Below are 15,173 nucleotides of genomic sequence, written 5' to 3' on the forward strand. Positions count from 1 at the left end.
TCTTTTCGCTGCATTATTGAGTCCCTCACCAAATACTATGTACATCACCAGTAGCAGTAGGGCGAGAGTCCCAAAGCGCCAATATGCACGCGAGTCCATGGGCGAGCGCTGTTTCTTCGCCGCCCTCCTTCGCGTTGCAGCGTTCCTTAATCCAAGATAGTACAATCGCTCTGCGCCGCGGTGGTCGGAGTCGGCACTGCTGTCATGGGCGGCAACACTGATGTAGCTGCATCTGCGGCCACCATCATGGTAGACGACACAGGAGAGAGGACATCCACAGACTTCACGATGCTACTGCTCGTCATGGTGTTCTCACTGCCACTGAGTATGCCTATTGTCCCGGGCTGATCGACTGAAACAGACGGTGAACTACCGCCCATGCGACTCTCAATCTCCAGCAGTGTGGAGCGAGTGAGTGCTTCAGCGGTATTTGGAAAAGGAGCTGCAGACGCTGGGACAGCGCTGGATGCGCTCTCCCCAGTAGCGCTGGAAACCCTTTCGGCCACCTCGCGCAGCCCTCTGAGACGTGCACGCATGCCGCTGCGTCGCTCCTGCACCTCCGGTGTGTACGGTACCGTCACTTTCAGCTGCCCTGTCGTGGTAGAGCGCTGCACCTGTGTCGCGTCCGCAGCCAGCTCATCCTCGACTGGCACTTGTAGTAACTTACCCTTGATGAACACACGCACCACGTCTACCTCTACCTGTATAGAAAGTAGTGTGGTGGAGATAAACTTTCCGGGCTCCACAGTAAGTACAAACTCCTCAGCGTCGTCGTGGTTCATGTGAAACGGCACTCGGGGTTCGTTACGCAGCAGCAGGCGACCAAACTTGCCTCGTTCCTCCTCGGTGGTTAGCCGCTTTGACGGCTGCTGCTGCCTCTGCAGTTCCTGATGGAGAGCAGCGATGCTGCCAGGCTGCGGAGTCGACACCTCAGCCTTTTTCTTCTGCTCTATCTCTTGTTGTTCCTGCAGCACCTGCAGTCGCTCCTCCGGTGTGTGTCCGTACACGCGCTCGCCCTTCGCGTTGTACTTTGGTGGAAAAGGGTCTATTCCCTTTGCCAGCATCTCTTGCTTAATGCGCTCCCCCTCGCGCACCCTCACCGCCTCCTCCTCGACCGCCTCAATCACCACATCCTCTGCCTGCCGAGCCATGATGCGCTCGGCTTTGATTACCACATCACCGTCCAGCTCCTTCAACTGAGGCAATGCGTGAATTACGTAGGAGCGGTAGCCCTCCGCCTTGGTGCATGGGTTGCCTGTCAGGTGCAGGGACTCAAGGAACGGATTCGCTAGCAGTGTCTGAACCGACGTAGGCTCTGCAATGAAGTTCAGCGTGAGGTCCAGCCGCTCCAGGGCCTCGCACCCTTGTAGCCCGTCGATTACCGTAATGTTATTCACAGCGAGGTTGAGGTACTTCAGCCACTTCAGGTGCCGCAGTCCTTCAATGACACGGATGTAGTTATTGCACAGGTATACAATCTCCAGTTGGCGGCATGCGTCACCGATGAGCTCGATCTTTTCGATATCCTGCTGATGGAGAGCGATCTCCTTCAGGTTCGAGAGACAGCCCTCGTTGTGCTCCGCGCGGCGACGGAGTAACTCCACAGTAATCCGGGCCATGTATGATATATAGAGAGGGGTTACGGGTGGGAGGGAGGGGGTGGGATGCGCACGCGCACGTCTGTGTTCCTCTCTTTATACTTGGGTAGGGAAAGAGGGCGCTGTGTTCTACGCTATCCTGACGCAAGCGAGACCTACAAAAAGAAACATCGAGGTGCAAGTGGAAACGGGTAGAGAAGCCCTGTTGGTGTGGGTGCGTGTACGGGGGGAGGGGGGGGGAAGAGAGTCGGAAGAGGTTCTGCACGAGGGCGTAGGCGCCGTCATTGACAGAGATGAGCGCACAACTTCGCACAATGACGCACTTTACTGCATGCGTTCGACCTCTGCTTGATTCCTATAACATCGTCTCTTTCTCTGCCGCGCCTTTCGTTGGTTAATGTGGGTGAGAATAGCACGAGGTGACTCTGGCCATGGTGCCCCATCTCTCTCAGAGCGCGGCGAGTGAAGGTAGGAGGGCAAAGAAAAAGCGCACAGAGGTGCCGCGGAACACCGCTGGGAAACACACGAGCGCCATGTCTTTTCTACTCCTGCCGCCACGCATTTCTTCTCAGCACCGCTGCACGGTACTAACAGATTTGATATGGTGATCCACCAAGACATCCCCTTTTCATTTATACTTTTGGCTGCTTTTCTTGTGTGTGTTGGGTGCATTTTCCAGTGAAGACGTGCTTTGTCGACGCCAACCTCTTTTCTGGATCATCTCACGAGTGCACGCTATTTTCCTCCCCATTTCACACGCGGCTTGTTCGCAGCAACAACTGGCCCCTTCCCCAGTCAAAGCGATGCGTCCTCCTCCACAGTAACGAGGATGAGAAGAGCGGGAGAGAGAAGCAGCGCACCACATACGCGGTACTCCAATGCGCCGACACAGCCATCCCCGCACGGCCGCCCTCCGCCTCAAGCGCTGCCCACCCACCAACGTTCCGCACGTCGCCGTGCAGCCGCCCCCTACAAGGCCGGCCGTCACGTGGTGCGACCCACGGCGTGGCCCAGGCCCCACGCACCCGCAAGCAGCGAGGGCCGCGTGAGATGCATTCGAGCCGCGCTGACACCCCGCCCATCATGCACGCGGCAGAGGCGTGCCCGCTGTCGCCGGTCGCTCCGACGCCACGCCGTCCAGGACATTACACCGCCGGCATCCGCAGTGATGCACCGCGCCTTGACCTCCCCGTGTCGCAGGCACTGGACCACGCTACCACCAGAAGTGGTTTGGTGGAGGTAGGGATTGGGGGAAGGGGAGGGTGCCAGGCAGGCCCTCCCACCGAGTGGGGTACGAGACCCTGGCCACCGCGCAGTGAAGTGTTGTCCCCTCCCGCCCCGTCAGCAGGGTTCTACAAGTACCCCAAACAACAAAATGAGGAGCCGGCAAATAGAAAGAGAGACAAAGGAAGAGCGCGACGTAACGCTACACGCGTACCAGCGCCCAACTCACTTATCGCAATCACGTAATACCTCACTGGCAGCACCACTGCTGTGGTGCGTCCGCCAACTATGCTGAGAAAGTAAGCAAACAAACAAACGAACGCAGAAGAAAAAAATAACGTGGAAAGGAAAGGGGCCACAGAGGGCCCCTCCCCCCCATACGCAGACGCGCACGCGTAAAGAGGGGCACACAAATCGATTGCAGATCCAAACAATGAGACACGAAAAAAAAAAAAGAGAGTGCAGAAGAGGAAAGCAGAAGCCGCCAGAAGGCAAATGCATAGCGCAGCGGTTTGTCGGGTTGTTTGAGGGAGGGAGGGGAAGGGGAGAAGACATTGCACATTGCTCGCGGATAGAGAAACTAAAAAAAAAAATAGAGAGGGGGGAGGCCCACTCACGACCCCCCCCTCTCTAACCGTATTCTGCCAGTGCAATACGAGCAGTCACATGAAAGCAGACGCATACACATGAAGGTACGCAGAAAAATGCATACCTTCCATCCTCACTCCTCCACTGCATATCTGCTCCTCTCTATTTGTGGGAGAAAGAGAGGGAGAGACTCGCCCAGACGGCGCCATGAGCCGACAATGAAAAAAGTGTAGTCGTCAAACCACGACAAGAACGAGGAACAGGAATGCGACTCGGAAAGCCAACGCTTCGCTGGTCAGGGTATCTTAAGCATGTCTACTCGCAGCTAAAGCCACAGGCGATCATTCTCATATGGCTTGCGATCCTTACTCATCCACGAAGGCATCGAAGTGCTCCTCTATTACAATCATCGAGATCCAGAGTTACATGGAGGCGCCTGCGCGCTTCAGCACTTGCGCTCGAGTACGCTCGCTCAGCCCTGCCCGACGCTGAAATTAGTGCTACTCACGCTTCACCAGGTGGGAGGAGTAATGAATTCGCAACGCTGATATCCGGACAGCTGTCCCCACAGCTCTACCAGGAGACCATCGAAATAAGCCCGCACCGCTTCCTCGAGCTGACGGTGGTCCCGCAGAACATCACTGAGCTGCAGCCCTCCCTCTTGAGACACTGCTGTCATTTGCCCTGTCGACTGGTCAAGAAGCCAGTTGCCACAGCCGCGCATTTTTGACTACTGATGAGCCACCACTGGGAAAGAAAGAGCAGGCCGTGTCTTCTTTACATCATCCATCGGGTAGAAGATGTCGCTGCCTGATGCAACGGAACAGGGGCTCCACAACGAGGACGCGTAGCGGCTAGTGTATGGGTTGAGGGCAAAGGAGTTGGGGCGAAGCATCCATTCGTCCAGTTGGCACTCCTTCGAGTACCTGAAGTGACACAGCTCTGCGTCACGGAGCTGTGGCTCCGTGGCCTTCGTCTCGAAGTCCTCCCTTGTTGTTCTGCTCCTCGCCACCACGGCAGTTAGCCGCTCGCGGTTGCAAGAGGTGAAAACCCCGGACGCGTCGCTCGGCTGACCCGTCGCGGCAGTCTTGTCAAGGTTTAATCGTGGTTGCACCCTCGTTGTGCTTCTGTCTTTTTCGGACGATGTATTGGGGACATTCTCAGACTTCAGTAAGTTGCTACAATAAAGCGTTGCAGCGGTTGGCACAACCACCGTACCCCCGAAGAACCTCGCTAGTGGCAGCGGCACAGATGAGCCGAGCCTGAGCAACAGCGACTCCAGCGCCGTCCGATGACCACCTGCACCAGAGGTGGGGGGAAAAGAGCGGATACCGCACGAGTGTGGGCTTCGCGGTGTCGACGCAGTGGCAGACATGTCCTGTCTACTCGATGAGGTCGATTCTGGGATGGCTGCGGAAAGGGCAACGCTTTGGCTTGGTACATGAGCAACCCCCGGATGTTCACTTGTCTCCTGCGATCGAGTAGCGCACGACGTGGCAGTGCTAGTGCTCCCCCCCAACAGGATTGGAGTGATGGCGTGGCACTGCAGTGCCTTCTTCACACGCGACCCGTCAGGCGCCAAGACCAATGACGCACTCCACACCTCACGCTTCCTGAGTGGGCGGCACTGCAGCACCTCGTGGGTGCGTGTGTGGTACACAAAGCGCATCACCTGCAGGAGTGATGCATACTGCGCCGCAGAGGTTGCAAGCAGTAAGAAGTCCACCGACATCTCGTGAAAGCAGTTCCAACGGACGAAGTCCTGGGGTGTAATGGCGAAAGGTCGAGTCCGCATGCGGACGCCAATGGCGCGTGTCTCGGCATTGCAGATAAGCTCAGCGATGTCTTCGACTTTGGCGCCCCGCGAGACCTGCCCCTGTGATGAGGCTACGTTGATCGTGCAGTCTGTGACAAAGAGAATACGCTTGTCACGCATACCGACGCGGTTGAGCTTGCGCACCACATCCAAGAAAAAAAGCTGAATACCTCTCAGGAATGAAAAGGCGCGACTGTACTTGATAGGGATGTCGATGAGAACGCAATCCACGAACGGCTTTTCTGCCAGCGCCTTGGACGAGTCGCCCTGCACTTCCTCGTCATACGAGGCCGCATGGGAAGATAAGGTGGTGATCATGGAATGGCGCAATGACCCACCGTTGCATTGAGACCGATGCACTCCCAGCTTGGGTTACAGATGCGTGTAAAGAGACGATCCCTCTTCGTATCATCACACAGGCACAAAGTAAGCGACAAACAGGAAGTGCGGCTGCAGGGTCTGGTACCTGTCACCTTCTAGAGGCCGTTCCTTCACGTTCTCACACGTCCTCTGCACCCCTCTCTGAGTTGGTTTGGGTCCTTTTCCGCTGCTATCCGTTGTCTCCGTGAAGGGAAGAAACGACGTGGCGTTCTGGCGTTAGGTGAGGTGAAGGAGTGCGTCTGCACACACAACCACAAGAAAAAGAGAGAATCGGAGGTGATGAAGTCGGAGGGAAAAGGGACGAGCACAAACACTCAGTGGCTCTTTAGATGGCATCTACACGGAAGAGTACACCCCCTCCAGCTAGAAAAAAAATGTGCTGAGCATAGGTGGGCACGTGATGCCCGTGCGCAATAGGTCACATGAGAAAGGCCATTCTTTTTCCAGCGTGTCCATGGTGCCACACAACACGAGTCGAACTCCGCTCCACCCGTGCCTGTCCCACAGACCCATCGCGTCGTGCGAAGCAGCACACCACATACGCGGTACACCAATGCGCCGACACAGCCATCTGCGCACGGCCGCCCTCCGCCTCAAGCGCTGCCCACCCACCAACGTTCCGCACGTCGCCGTGCAGCCGCCCCCTACAAGGCCGGCCGTCACGTGGTGCGACCCACGGCGTGGCCCAGGCCCCACGCACCCGCAAGCAGCGAGGGCCGCGTGAGATGCATTCGAGCCGCGCTGACACCCCGCCCATCATGCACGCGGCAGAGGCGTGCCCGCTGTCGCCGGTCGCTCCGACGCCACGCCGTCCAGGACATTACACCGCCGGCATCCGCAGTGATGCACCGCGCCTTGACCTCCCCGTGTCGCAGGCGCTGGACCACGCTACCACCAGAAGTGGTTCGGTGGAGGTAGGGATTGGGGGAAGGGGAGGGTGTCAGGCAGGCCCTCCCACCGAGTGGGGTACGAGACCCTGGCCACCGCGCAGTGAAGTGTTGTCCCCTCCCGCCCCGTCAGCAGGGACACCAAAGAGAGTACAAAACAAATCGATACGGGGGAGGGGAGAGGAGAGAATATAAGAGCGAGCGAGGTGGGAACGAATTGTCACAACGAGGAAGAACTCGAAGGCAGCTTGCCCAAGCAAACCACGGAAGACCGTCGCCCTTCTCATCAACCTTGCATTATCGAGCACAATTCACGTTGACTAAGTGAAGAGAGACGCATACTGCTGCCTTTACAATGATGCATATCATCCCATATCTTATTCTTTCGCTCTCCGTCCTATTCCCTTTTTTCGCTGTCCTCAGCACGACCTGCTCAAAAGGCTGAACTGGCGAATGCCTGCATTATGCGCTCTTTGGCTGCCGTGAACTGCGCCTCGTCGCCTGACAGCATCGCTTTATCCACATGCGTTACGTGCCGTAGTAGTTCACTGCTGTCCTCATCGAGGGCCTCACGATAGCCATAGTAGCCCTCCTTTACCAGCCCCTCCCCTGTCTGTGATGCGCGGATCATAGTGTTGTACGTGTCCATGAGCACCTCGTAGAAAGGACTGGTGACGCTATTCGCCTGCATGCGCTCGTGTAGTCCGTCGACTGTCGCGGCGAAGAGGTGGTGCACGTGGCCACGGAAGATGGCTTCAACAGCATCCTGCTTGCGGAAGTAGAAGTCCAACTTGCGGCCGAGAGCAAATTCGCGCGATACAAGAGACGTGCAGGCACACCAGAGCGTAGACACGGCTGGCAGCGGCAGCGGTGTGCCCGTTGCACGGCCCAAGAGTTTGTTCACCAGCTGCTCCGTGGCCGCGACGGCGTGCTGGGCGTACGCCGCTAAGGACGTCACGCTCGTGCCAGTGTAGACACTACTCACCAAGCCAGCTCCGAAAGAGCAGAGCGGCACACAGCCATTAACAATAGCCAAAATGGCGGCTGCGTCGGGGGCGGTTAAGTAGGTAACAGACTCGCGAGGAAAGAAGAGTCGAAGCTGCTCGGCCAGAGCCTCTTGCCGGCGGATGTCATTGGCGACTGACGGTGTCCATGCGGCGAACGTGAGCGCCACACCTGAAAATGCATGAGGCAGCCGCCTGTCCGCCGTCGACGAAGCCGCTGTCTTTCCTCGACTTTCGCTGACATCATCGTCTGCAGCGGCGGTCGTTGACAGTGCGCTTGGGGGTCGGGACGGAATGAGCGAAGAAAGAGTCGCAGATGCATCGTTCGATGCCAACGGCGTGGACTGCAGGGCCCACTCCTTCGCCAGAAGCGGACCCGACGCTACTAGCACTGGTGTTTCTCGCTCTGACCCTGAACATGATGCCGCTGAGCTGGCGTGCCCTGCGAGGGAACCGTTGAGAAGCGTCTCAGCAAGCTCTGCCGGCGCTGCGCCGTCAGCTGCAAAGCCTCGTGTGAACACAACGACAAACCTAGTGGAAGGTGCTGATTCTGATTGCAGCGACGCCGCCGCCGTTGACGAGGAGCGCCACTGGGTGAGCACATCGTGGGTCGCCGGGCAGTGCTCGCTCCCGAAGGTGGCGCGCGCCCATGCATCACGTCCAGAGAGGTACGAGACAGAGGGAGTGCACAGGAGAAGAGGGTGCTGCACCCACGTGCGGCTTGTAGCGGATGCGGCGTCGCTGTTGAAGTGCTTCAAGTCCTGCAGGTGAGCAACAGACGGCCACAGAGTCGCGGCAGTGTTTGGCGGGGCAGCGTATGACAAAGAGGCACCTGTAGAGCTGCCCCCTACAACTGAAAAGCTCCCTAGATCGCTGCGGTGAGTCAACGACGACGTCTCGGTCGCCACGTCCGGTGCCGCCATCGCCACGTCCCGCGTCAGAAGAGTGACGGAGTCCACACTGCGGTTGGCCGCCAGAGCACAAGCGCAAGCCCTTCCCAGCTCGCCGGTGCCGAGGATCGTGGCCACTCTCATGCTGAGCTGCCGTTTCGCTACACAAAACGTCAAGACTGCGTGACGAGATGAGCGTCACCGTGAAAGGACAAACTCGCACGCACTGGTGCACCTCATGTACAGCCGCAAAAGCCACGCACGAACGTGTGGTTGTGCGTGTGCAAGCCAGTGAAGGGGAGAGGAAGAAGGATCGAAAGCTCGTTGAGATGACTTTACGTAGAAAACACTACTACAGCTGGCGCGCAGAGGAACAGGAAGACAAGCAAAGCATACGCAAACGCTGAGTTCCTGTGCACTGTCCTCGATGTTCATTTTCACTTTGTTTTCATTCGTCCTTTTTCCGCGCGTATCAGCCAAACATGAGCTCAAGCTGGCACGATACGGAGCACCAGAGGAGAAGCAATTCCTGGAAGACACAGGCAGAAGGAAAGGAGGAGAGGCCAAGGCGGAATGCAGTGACGTGGGGTACAATGAGAGAGCAACAATGAATGGTGGTGAAACCTCCGTTCCTTCCTTTATAGCGCCATCATTTCCAAATCAAGCACCTCGCACCATCAAGAAGCCCTACTGACCTCAGCTCATCGGTGAAGTACCTCCTCATCTCTCGCCTGTTCTCACCTACTTGCTCTGTTGCGCTGCCTCCATTGACGTCCAGCAGGTGGTGCCTCCTTTTTCTGCAGGTTTGGCTGCACACCAGCTGTTATACGCCTCCGCTGCGCAGCTACGCAGCTCTTGCGCTTTCGGAAGACGAGCGAAGAGAACGATAAAAGCTGCAGCGATAGTTCGGAAAGGAGGACGGGTACGCCAAAAAGCACGCCCATCTCAGCTCAGTATGAGCGCCGTTGCGACAGACATTTGATAATGGATAGCGAGACCAAATATATATGAGCCAAAGCGCACAAACAAAAAGATCAGAATCGATACAGCAATCCCCCGCTGAGCTACCCAACACACGCGCGCACATCAACAAGGCATGCCACCACTTCCATTCCTTGTCACTCGTTTACAGAGATGAAGATGCTGAGGTGTGATGAGCGAGATCAAATGAAGAACCATAAGAAAAAAGAGAGCAAAACACACTAACACAGAGAGACACTGGCCCGTAGTGGGTCGACCCACTCCAGCGCACATGACAGGCACGCATCGAATGAGAGTAACGTTTACTTTTCTTTTTCCACCGTGTCCATTCTCGGCCACACAGCGCGAGTCGAACTCCGCTCCACCCGTGCCTGTCCCACAGACCCATCGCGTCGTGCGAAGCAGCACACCACATACGCGGTACACCAATGCGCCGACACAGCCATCCCCGCACGGCCGCCCTCCGCCCCAAGCGCTGCCCACCCACCAACGTTCCGCACGTCGCCGTGCAGCCGCCCGCACAAGGCCGGCCGTCACATGGTGCGGCCCACGGCGTGGCCCAGGCCCCACGCACCCGCAAGCAGCGAGGGCCGCGTGAGATGCATTCGAGCCGCGCTGACACCCCGCCCATCATGCCCGCGGCAGAGGCGTGCCCGCTGTCGCCGGTCGCTCCGACGCCACGCCGTCCAGGACATTACACCGCCGGCATCCGCAGTGATGCACCGCGCCTTGACCTCCCCGTGTCGCAGGCACTGGACCACGCCACCACCAGAAGTGGTTCGGTGGAGGTAGGGATTGGGGGAAGGGGAGGGTGTCAGGCAGGCCCTCCCACCGAGTGGGGTACGAGACCCTGGCCACCGCGCAGTGAAGTGTTGCCCCCTTGTCAGAAAGGTGAAATGAAGGCAAGCACAGAAAGGAAAAAAAAAATGCTGGGATGAGCAGGGTTGGACATGGGATGCTGTAACGGTGCAAGGCGATATAGGGGCGCGGGACTGAGAGCAGAACACGGGGGAAGAGGCTCTTGCGAGAGGAAGAATGAATAAAGCGAGGGCAATCTGGGGAACTTGTTGTCTTATTGAGGATACTTGACCATTCGTGCGTGTGTGAAGAGGGGCTCCCAGACGCAAGAGAACGCACGTAGCACATGTCCGATCTGCGATGGGTCAACCTAAACACGATGACGCGCACACGCGTCTGTTAGGTGCTCCCTCACTTCACCACGGCTTTGCTCTCTTCCTCCTCTTCCCCCCTTCTTCAATCAATCGCTCGCTGCTCTCCTCTTTTGGCCTCGCCTGTGCATGTGCGTTAGGTGCGACAGAACGTCTGAGTCAGTGAAACCTTCCATTTCTTATTGAGCCACGCGCGGTTGCGCAAGTCCTCCGTGGCGCGGCCGATGGCGAGGCGGGCATTAGGAAGCGGATGTGTCTCGAAGAAGGCCTCAAACTCATCCGCTGCAGCCTCGCCGAAGAGTGCCTCGCCTAGGCAAGTCACAATCCCCTGAATGCGGAACTGGCCACCACCCCACTGTGCGTCCACAGCGTCGAAGTGGCTCTGAAAGGTCTTCCATACCTCCGCGCCAGAGAAGGCCGGATTCGCCGCGAGGCTGCTGAAGACGTGCGCGCCGTACTGGCTACGAACGCCGTCGTTCTCGATGCACCTTTTCATGAGGCCCAGTGCAAAGTCAACTGAGGAGCCGCTTGTCATTGCCACGACCAGCGAACGACATAGCTCGTCGTTGCCGTCGACCTCCTGCAGTTTCGCGTACAGTTGCTCATTGCGCGCTGGAAGCTCAGCGGCGCTCGCCATGCGGACCCAGGCACGTAGGCAGGCGGTGAGCGTTCCAGCGTTGAACTCTGCCCCAGAGAGGAAGCTCCGTGCCTGCTGCAGCGCCCACAGGATCAGCGGGTGCGCAGCGACCTCGGCCAACTCCCAGCTGTTCAGCAGGGTGGAGATGCCGGCGTCAAGGTAAAAGTTGCGGCGTAGTGACGCGGTGTCGTCCTGTGGGATAAATTCGATGAAAGTCTCCGAAGCTGGGACGAGGAAGCCAAGCAGCTCCCTGCTCAGGCTCTTTGTCAGTGTAACGTCGTCGAAAGAGCGGAGGAAGGCACTCATGGTCTGCACATACTCGCACAGCACGTAGATGTCCTGTTCGTGCGCTGCAACAGTGGTAGCGATCCTCGCCAGCCGCGGAACGTCATCGTAGCCCATACGAATTGCAGCAAACGTGTCGGAAAAGAGGGAGCGGCGATCGGCAGGGGAGAGCAGGTCGTAGTTAGCCAGCCACGCGTCGAAGGTGGAGTTGTCATAGCGGCAGCGGTAGAAACCGGTGCGGTGCGGGTTGATGTTGACAAAGGCACCGCTCACGATGCCGACCGGCAGGGTCACCTCCAAGGCTTTGTCGCCGCGCAGCATTGTCGTTGCGCGCCCGGCGGCAGCGTCGATGCCCTCCACGACAAGCGGCACGCACCACGTCTGCTTGCTCTTCTCTGACGCCGTGACAAAGCAGCACGGCTCCTGCCCCACCACGATGGCGCTTTCGCTCTGTCTTGTCACATGGATCATTGGGTAGCCCATCTGCGTGGTGAAGCTGGTGAGGGCCTCGGTGATAGGCAGTTTCGACGACTCCTCAAGCGCCTCCCAGAGCTGCACCGTCTTAGTATCCCTGAACTGGTGCTTATTGATGTAATGTGCCACGGCAGGTGCCCACTTATCGCCCAGGAAGGCCTGCAACATGAAAACCAGGCCCATGCCCTTATTGTAGCTGATACTGTCGAAGATCTGGGTTATATCTGCAGGGTCGCGGATGTGCACTTCAACGGGGTGACTGTGCTCGCACATGTCGTCCTTCAGTGCCCACACCACCTGCAGTGCAGCAGCGTCCAGCGCGTTCCACTGCGGTGCGCGCACATGCGTAGCGTAGTACCCGCACCACGACGCAAAACCCTCCTTAAGCCACAGGCCTTCCCACCAGTTGATGGCGACAAGGTTACCAAACCAGTTGTGCGACACCTCATGGCACAATAGGTTCGATGCGCCGCGCTTCGCGTCCACGCTCGACTGCTTCGAGTCCACCAGTATCGACTCTGCGCACGTGATGCAGCCCCAATTCTCCATCCCACCGATCGGGAAGTCGGGAATGGCAACAAGATCCAGCTTTGGCAATGGATACCTACACTGGAAAAACTTCTCAAAGTACTGGAGAGCGAACGCGGTGGTATCGAGAGCGAACTGGGCGCGTCCCGCCTTGCCCAGCGTTGCGTACACACTGACCGGGATGCCATTGACAACGGTGCTGATGTGCTCCAGCTCGCCGACGACGCAGGCTGTCAGGTAGGGCGGACACTTGGGCACGGTCTGGAAGGTGTGCACCACGGTGTCCCCCCTCATTTCCTTCGATATCCGAGGGCCGTTGGAGAGGACAATGTAGTGTTCCTCCGACTTAGGCAGCGTAACAGTCAGCGTGAAATCCGCGCGCTGCGCTGGCTCATCATGGCAGACATAGAAGAGTCGCGCTGAAACAGGTTCAAAGTGCGTGGAAGCCATGCGGTGCTCCTTTCCGTCATGCTTGAAGCACACCTGATAGAAGCCGCGCATCTCCTTGTTGATGGCATGTTTGAACTCAAAGTGCAGTGTCGGGTCCGCCAGTGCTATCGTCTCCGCATCCAGCTTCAGCACGAGTGTGTGCGCCGTCTCATCGCGCCGCACCAGTGTGGCACCTTTCACCGAGGTAACCTCGATGGAAGGCGCAGCGTGCAACTGAATTGTATCGCCGTCTCGGCAGGCAGCACAGCGCTGCAAGTGCACCGTCTCTGTGGCTTTGTAGCTCCACGTGGAGAGATCCACCGTTACGCTTAGGTGATATGCGGCGGGCACATACGGGTTCTCCAGCTTAACGTTCTTTGTGATCGACATGGATGCCCGTGGAGGAGGGAAACGGGGGGGGTATGGAAGAGGTATGGAAGTAGTGAAAGAAGGGAACAGGGGAAGAGTAACAGTTGACAGCCCAACACACGAAATCGAGGGATTGGCCAGCAGAACGAAAAAAACTGTAAGGTGAAAAATGAAAGGGGGAGGGGTGTTTCTCTCTCCCTCCGTAACGAAGACGTCGTACGTGGGTGGCTGATGAAGGCGATGCGAGAGATGCGCTAAAAGAGCAGCTCGTGGATATGTTCGCGTCACACACATGCGCGTGTGCGGAGTAGGAGCGGTAGAAGTAGCAAGAAAAGACTGATGAAGGTGAAAAGAAGCGGTTAACATGAACATACGAATTGGCGCCAAATGATGCAGCGCAGAGCACCGGAGACCTGCAGACATCGAGAACCGCAGAGAGACATGTTGAGAGTTTCTTTTGTTTCGATTCCGGCGGGGCCTCCTCCCACGCACAGGTCAGCACATAGAGGCACACCGCCACCGCCCACCGGCCCTCGTAGGAGTACTGCGAGAGGTCCTGGTCGTCTAGGGGAAGCAGACCTGCCGCTGAATCGGGCCATGCGCCTTGCGGGCTCGCCGCACGCCTCCCGTCAATGCCACAGGGGGCTGGCACACATGGGCCGCGACGCGTGGGATGTTGCCACGAGTCTCGGGCAGCAGGGGCGTTACGCCGTCTCCCGAGGCCGCACGCCCTTGACAGGGGCGGGCGTGCCAAGCGGGGGGGGACGTGGAGAAGCATGTGCCGGTGCACAGAGAACACATCGCGTGGGAGAGGTGCGTAGCCGCCACACAGCGTGCAAGGCCATGGCGTCAGGCGAGGCCTGCCACCCGCCTCGAGCGAACCGCCCACCACGCGTGGCACACGGGGTACAGCATCGGGTCGGACGTCCCCATGGCAAGCACGGGCGGGCCGGAGGCTCTGGCAGGGGTGGGGGCACCACGACGCTAGCGCAGTAGCAGGCGTCACACCATCCGCACACCGCCGCCTCCCTGCCCATCGCCCACCACGCAGCGAGCACGGGGTCTCCTCCCACCGCCTCGTAAGCGCAGCACCCCTGCCCGTGATCCACGCCGTGGCCGTCGGCGCCGCGGGCATGGCCGCTCTCGCAAGCCTGTCAGCTTCGCCGCTGTGTGTCAGCTCGCAGTGACCACAGGCAAGCAGCATTGACAGGCGCACGCAACGGGTTGGTAGCGCGCGTACGCGTGCAGAGTCGTCCGCACGGCCTGCAGTGAGCGGGCACAACCGCGATCACGGCTGCACGCCTCTTCGGCACACCGCCTGTCCAGGCGTCTCCGCCGACACTGGGTGCCCGCAGCCAAGGCCCGAGGACCGGTGGCAGGGCCTTCGCTTCCCCACACGAAGAGCGGGTGCTGGGTCCTGAGACCACGGCAGGGTAGTCGACGTCATTCGGGGAGCAATAGCATTGGGCACAAGATACCATAGGAAATGGTATTGGTGTGAAATCAGGAGAGCTGAATGGTCATCTTGTATGGGTAGGAGTATTAGGCGTGAGAAGAGGAAGTCGGTGTGGAGACATTCAGTCAATGGTCCTTGACAGGGAGGAGGTAAAGAGGGAAGGCAGAAGTTGCAATACAAGAGGCACACACAAACGCATTGCTGAGAGGATGAACAAAGGGGGTAATGATGGAGAGGGCGAGGTAGGAAGAGAGACAGGGATGATTGAGGGGTGAGCGGGGAAACTGCAGAGTCAGGGGGCTGTACACCCTCGCTTGCCTTTGACAGGCAAGGCAATGGAGAGAAGGCCAGAAAGGCGAAGAGCACCAGAAATGTGTAGAGGGGGTAGGGAGCGCAGAGAGAAACTCAAGAAGCAAAAGGCGAGACGGCAGAGTGCGTTTCTCTAACCCCTCGCTAA

At 58.3% G+C, this 15,173-nt stretch overlaps 4 protein-coding genes across 4 annotated transcripts, besides 4 other annotated features; all 4 read right to left on the bottom strand.

Moving 5' to 3' along the window:
• Window positions 1–146: 146 nt before the first annotated feature.
• On the bottom strand, window positions 147–1,619 carry LPMP_292240 (hypothetical protein; the record flags this gene model as incomplete). Its single annotated transcript, XM_010702526.1, has 1 exon — window positions 147–1,619. One exon carries the CDS (start codon window positions 1,617–1,619, stop codon window positions 147–149), a length of 1,473 nt encoding a protein of 490 aa, XP_010700828.1.
• Window positions 1,620–2,446: 827 nt separating this feature from the next.
• Window positions 2,447–2,922: a repeat region.
• Window positions 2,923–4,140: 1,218 nt separating this feature from the next.
• On the bottom strand, window positions 4,141–5,544 carry LPMP_292250 (hypothetical protein; the record flags this gene model as incomplete). The annotated part of the gene is made up of 1 exon (XM_010702527.1): window positions 4,141–5,544. One exon carries the CDS (start codon window positions 5,542–5,544, stop codon window positions 4,141–4,143), a length of 1,404 nt encoding a protein of 467 aa, XP_010700829.1.
• A 498-nt stretch (window positions 5,545–6,042) lies between these two features.
• Window positions 6,043–6,614: a repeat region.
• Window positions 6,615–6,927: 313 nt separating this feature from the next.
• On the bottom strand, window positions 6,928–8,532 carry LPMP_292260 (hypothetical protein; the record flags this gene model as incomplete). The annotated part of the gene is made up of 1 exon (XM_010702528.1): window positions 6,928–8,532. The coding sequence occupies one exon, from the start codon at window positions 8,530–8,532 to the stop codon at window positions 6,928–6,930; it is 1,605 nt and encodes a 534-aa protein (XP_010700830.1).
• A 1,143-nt stretch (window positions 8,533–9,675) lies between these two features.
• Window positions 9,676–10,250: a repeat region.
• A 424-nt stretch (window positions 10,251–10,674) lies between these two features.
• On the bottom strand, window positions 10,675–13,281 carry LPMP_292270 (aminopeptidase, putative; the record flags this gene model as incomplete). Its single annotated transcript, XM_010702529.1, has 1 exon — window positions 10,675–13,281. The coding sequence occupies one exon, from the start codon at window positions 13,279–13,281 to the stop codon at window positions 10,675–10,677; it is 2,607 nt and encodes an 868-aa protein (XP_010700831.1).
• Window positions 13,282–13,744: 463 nt separating this feature from the next.
• Window positions 13,745–14,655: a repeat region.
• Between the last annotated feature and the right edge of the window lie 518 nt (window positions 14,656–15,173).

Source organism: Leishmania panamensis (assembly GCF_000755165.1).
Source record: "Leishmania panamensis strain MHOM/PA/94/PSC-1 chromosome 29 sequence".
NCBI classification, from domain to species: domain Eukaryota; phylum Euglenozoa; class Kinetoplastea; order Trypanosomatida; family Trypanosomatidae; genus Leishmania; species Leishmania panamensis.